Genomic DNA, 4,555 nt, shown 5'->3' with positions numbered 1-4,555 from the left:
TGATCCTCCCGCCTCGGCCTCCCAAAGTGCTGGGATTACAGGCGTGAGCCACCACACCTGGCCAACAGGCAGCATTTCTTAAGCACTTACTGTGCCCTGGGTACGGTTCCAAGCACTTTGTCAACTTGTTTAATCCTTATGACAACTCATCATCTGGCCCCCTCGTGTGGATCAGGAAGCAGTCCAGAGTGGAGGAGGGAGGAGACTGAGCAGGGTGTCGCTGGGGCTGGACCGCAGGAGTCTCCATCCCGCTTCTGCAGGTGGATAGTGACAAGGGGATCTCCCTTCGCTTCCCTCGGTTTATTCGAGTCCGTGAAGACAAGCAGCCGGAGCAGGCCACCACCAGTGCACAGGTGAGGCCCTGGGAAGCAGGGCTGGGCCGCCCAGCTGCTTGGCCCTACCAGCTTTTTAGCGTGGTGGCCTCTGGAACCTTGTGGAAGTGGGGACAGCCAGGGAGCTTCTGACCACCCCGTCCCACCCTGTCTCCGCAGGTGGCCTGTTTGTACCGGAAGCAAAGTCAGATTCAGAACCAACAAGGCGAGGACTCAGGCTCTGACCCTGAAGATACCTACTAAGTCCTTGCCCTCCTAGGGCCTGGGTACAGGGCATGAGTTGGACGGAACCCAGGGTTATTATTGCCTTTGCTCTTTAGCAAATCTGCTGTGGCAGGCTATGGTTTTTGAGAGTCAGGGGAGGGGTGTGTGTGTGAGGGGGGTGGCTTACACCGGAGTCTGGGATTCATCCCATCATTTCTTTCAATAAATAATTATCGGATAGCTACTTTGTGACAAAGTCTGTGCTGGGCTCTGGGGGCAAAGCTCTCATGGGTATCACTTGCATAGCATGTAGCAGTGGCCTAGGAACTGCCAGAGCCAGCACCAGCCATGGAACTGCCTGCAGTGGTGGGCATCTTCTGTAACTGCTCTGTGCAGTGTGACCACCACTGGCCACCTGCAATGCCCGAGCACTTGACAGGTGGCCGGCATGACAGAGGATGCGAATTTGTTTTGTTTTGCTTTGTTCTGTTTTTGTTTTGAGACAGAGTCTCACTCTGTTGCCCAGGCTGGAGTGCAATGGCGAGATCTCAGCTCACTGCAACCTCCACCTTCCGGGTTCAAGTGATTCTCCTGCCTCAGCCTCCCATGTAGCTGGGATTACACTAATGTGACACCACGCCCGGCTAATTTTTGTATTTTTAGTAGAGATGGGGTTTCGCTATGTTGGCCAGGCTGGTCTTTAACTCCTGGCCTCAAGCGATCCACCCTCCTTGGCCCCGCTAAGTGCTGGGATTACAGGCATAAGCCACCCCGTCCAGCCATGCCAAATATTTTATTTCATTGTATTGGACAGCAGTAGTCTTTACATCCATATGTTTTTTAACTTGTTTAACCTTCCAGCCATCCCACGGGGAGGCACCATCATGAACCCTGTTAAGGAAGACAAATGCAGTTTCTTAAAATAAGCCACATGTATTCTCTTACAGTTCCAGAGGTCAGAAGTTCAAAATCAGTTTTACTGGGCTAACGTCAAAGTGGTGGCAGGGCCGGTTCCTTCTGGGAGCTCCAGGGGAGAAACTGGGTCCTTGCTTTTCCCAGCTTCCAGAGGCCACCTGGTTCCGAGGCTCATGGCTTCTTCCACTGTCCTCAAAGCTAGCAGCGTCCCGCCTCAAATCTCTCTCCTGAGGTCATCAGGTCACCTCCTCTCCTCCTTCAGATCTCTGCCTCTCTCTTCCAAGCGCTCAAGTGGTTCCATTTAGGGCCCCCTGGATGATCTGGGATAATTTCATTTCAGGATCCTAACTCAATCCCAAAGTCCCTTTAGCCACATAAGATCATACATTGACAGAGGCCAGGCACGGTGGCTCACACCTGTAATCCCAGGACTTGGGGAGGCTGAGGTGGGAGGATCACTTGAAGCCAGGAGTTCAAGACCAGCCTAACCAACGTGGCAAAACCCCATCTCTAATAAAAATACAAAAATTAGCCAGGCATGGTGGCGCATGCCTGTAATCCCAGCTACTAGTGGGACTGAGGCAGGAGGATCGCTTGAATCTGGGAGATAGAGGTTGCAGTGAGCCGAGATCATGCCACTGCACTCCAGCCTGGGGAACAGAGCAAGACTCCATCTCAAAAAAAAAAAAAAAAAAAAATAGATCACATTAAAGGTTTCAGTGATTAAGACCTGGATATCTCTGGGGGGGCGGGGCTGTTATTATTCCAGCCACCCCACATGGGATGATATGTTAGAGGAAAACCATCGGGAAGTGGTCAGACAAGGCAAGCAGGATGCCTGGGACACCCGCTCAGCCCTGGGTACCACAGGGCTGGGTTGGGGAAAACAGGTACACTTGGGGTGGGGTCCAGGCTTGGGGCTTCTAGAGCAGGAGGCCTCTGACCTCGGGGCCCAGCGTGGAACATGAGCTTCTGGACAGGAGAGTGTCAGGATGTCCTGATACTCCCGCAGGAGGGACAAAGGGCTCCTAGCCGTCCTCCTGCCCCTCACACTCTGTTTCTCCCTCTTACATCTGCCCTCCCTTCTTCCCTTCTCTCTCATCAGGTTCCTCTGCCCTTGTCTCCCACCCGTCCTCTCTCCCCTTCCTTCTTTGTATCTGCGAGGCCTTGTTCCCTGCTGTGCAAGTCTGTGCCAGGCTCACTTTACTGTCTGTCACTGTGACTCTCACCCTGCCTGTCTCTCTTCCTGTGTCTCCATCATGGTCTCTTGCACACGCCATCTCTTGGACATTTTGTTTCTATTTGTCATAGCCCAAGAATACAACATTGTCTTCCCATTCTCCTGGCTAGCAGTGGCCCTGTGGCCCTGTGTGGGCAGACCCAGGGGACATAAGCACAGGGGCTGCTGGGGGCTTCTGGAGAAACATCTTTCCTGACCAAAAAGGACAGCCCTGGTTGTGGCAGCTCTTCTCCTCCTCCTGCCTTGACTAGAGATGATGATGGCTGGAGCCAAGTCACCACCTTGTAATCATGAGGAAAAAGAAAGGAGAGTAACAGACTACCCCTGACGACCCTAAGCCGGCGAGCCAAGGGCAGCAGCTGTGTAACTGTGGGCTTTTGTTCTTGGGAGTGGGGGAAGAAGTCCCAGTGTGATTATGCCACTCTAAAACATGGCTTTCGGCTGGGCACAGTGGCTCATGACTGTCATCCCAGTGCTTCGGGAGGCCGAGGCAGGCAGATCACCTGAGGTCAGGAGTTCAAGACCAGCCTGACCAACATGGAGGCACCCCATCTCTACTAAAAATACAAAATTAGCCGGGTGTAGTTGCACATGCCTGTCATCCCAGCTACTCGTGAGGGTGAGGCAGGAGAATCACTTGAACCCAGAAGGTGGAGGTTGCAGTGAGCTGAGAGCAAGCCATTGCACTCCAACCTGGGCAACAAGAGCAAAACGGTCTCAAAAAAAAAAAATAAATGCCTTGTTTCTCACAGCTAAGAGTTCCTGATACAGCTCTGCCTTAAAGAACTGGCAAATTAGTATGCATTTGTGTTTCAATTTCAAATAAAATATTTAAGGCAAAAAAAAAAAATAGGTATTTAAATATCGTATGTCAGGGGATCCCCACGTCACTGTCTGGCTCTGTGTGGAGATCCATGGTTCCCTTGGGCTTGGCTCTTCCCACACCACTGCAGGGTCCCAGGAACACATCTGCCGCCACACATGGCCGCCATGTCCCTCTGCTGGAGCTGGGCGGGGTATCCTCACTCCTCAGTGACGCTCATGATGGCTCCACCAGGTAGGTACTTTTATTCTCCCCATTTAACAAGTGAGGACACTGAGGGGTGCCCAGATGTAAGTTACCTTCCCTAGGTCCACTATCTAGAAAGTGGTCGGCCAGGGTTTGGTCCATGCCTTCAGCTTCTTGACCCTGCATCTGTAACTACTAACTATACTGTGGAGAGCCTTGTGAGCTTCTGTGAGGTGCGGAACCTTATCCCACAGGTTGGGCAGTGGCATGGTCAGGTCTAGGAGTGAAAAGATCCTGCAATGGCTGGAGTTGTGGGCATTGAAGAGATGAGCCTGGAGTTAGGGGGAGCAGGGGAAACCATCTTCCCCCTGGTGAAATCCTGTTCTAAAATTGGTGATACTCCTGCCTTGGCCTCCTAAATTGCTGGGATTACGGCCTCATCTCTATTTTTAAAAAATAAGAATTCAGGCCGGGTATGGTGGCTCGTGCCTGTAATCCCAGCACTTTGGGAAGCCGAGGCAGGTGGATCACTTGAGTTCAGCAGTTCGAGCCAGCCTGGCCAATACGGTGAAACCTCGTCTCTACTAAAAATACAAAAATAATTAGCTGGGCGTGGTAGCAGGTGCCTATATTCCCAGCTACTCAGAAGGCTGAGGTAGGAGAATTGCTTGAACCCAGGAGGGAGAGGTTGCAGTGAGCTGAGATCGCATCACTGCACTCTAGCCTGGGTGACAAAGTAAGACTCCATCTCAGAAAAAAAAGTAAAAATTCAAAACCCATCAAGTTGGGATGTTTAGTGCTGGGCTTCAGGAAGAGTAGGCAGGAGGGTAGTATGGGAGGTTTCTAGGAGCCACT

The 4,555-nt window shown here is 52.0% G+C and overlaps 1 protein-coding gene across 4 annotated transcripts in view; it reads left to right on the top strand.

Annotated features, from left to right (window-relative positions):
• The window catches only part of LIG1 (ligase I, DNA, ATP-dependent), a 54,757-nt gene extending 53,977 nt beyond the window's left edge, over positions 1-780 (top strand). For 3 of the 4 annotated variants that reach the window (XM_011969974.1, XM_011969980.1, XM_011969965.1), the window contains 2 exons: positions 261-353; positions 492-780. In XM_011969974.1, coding sequence (XP_011825364.1) covers positions 261-353; positions 492-575 — 177 coding nt within the window. In that variant the 3' untranslated portion in view covers positions 576-780. The remainder of the gene's footprint in view (positions 1-260; positions 354-491) is intronic. The other variant, XR_001004888.1, reaches the window with a different exon arrangement.
• The last annotated feature ends 3,775 nt before the right edge of the window (positions 781-4,555 follow it).

The sequence above is a fragment of the Mandrillus leucophaeus genome, unplaced genomic scaffold (genome assembly GCF_000951045.1).
Source record: "Mandrillus leucophaeus isolate KB7577 unplaced genomic scaffold, Mleu.le_1.0 Scaffold120, whole genome shotgun sequence".
Classification (NCBI taxonomy): Eukaryota; Metazoa; Chordata; class Mammalia; order Primates; family Cercopithecidae; genus Mandrillus; species Mandrillus leucophaeus.
This window is presented reverse-complemented; position numbering and strand designations above follow the sequence as displayed.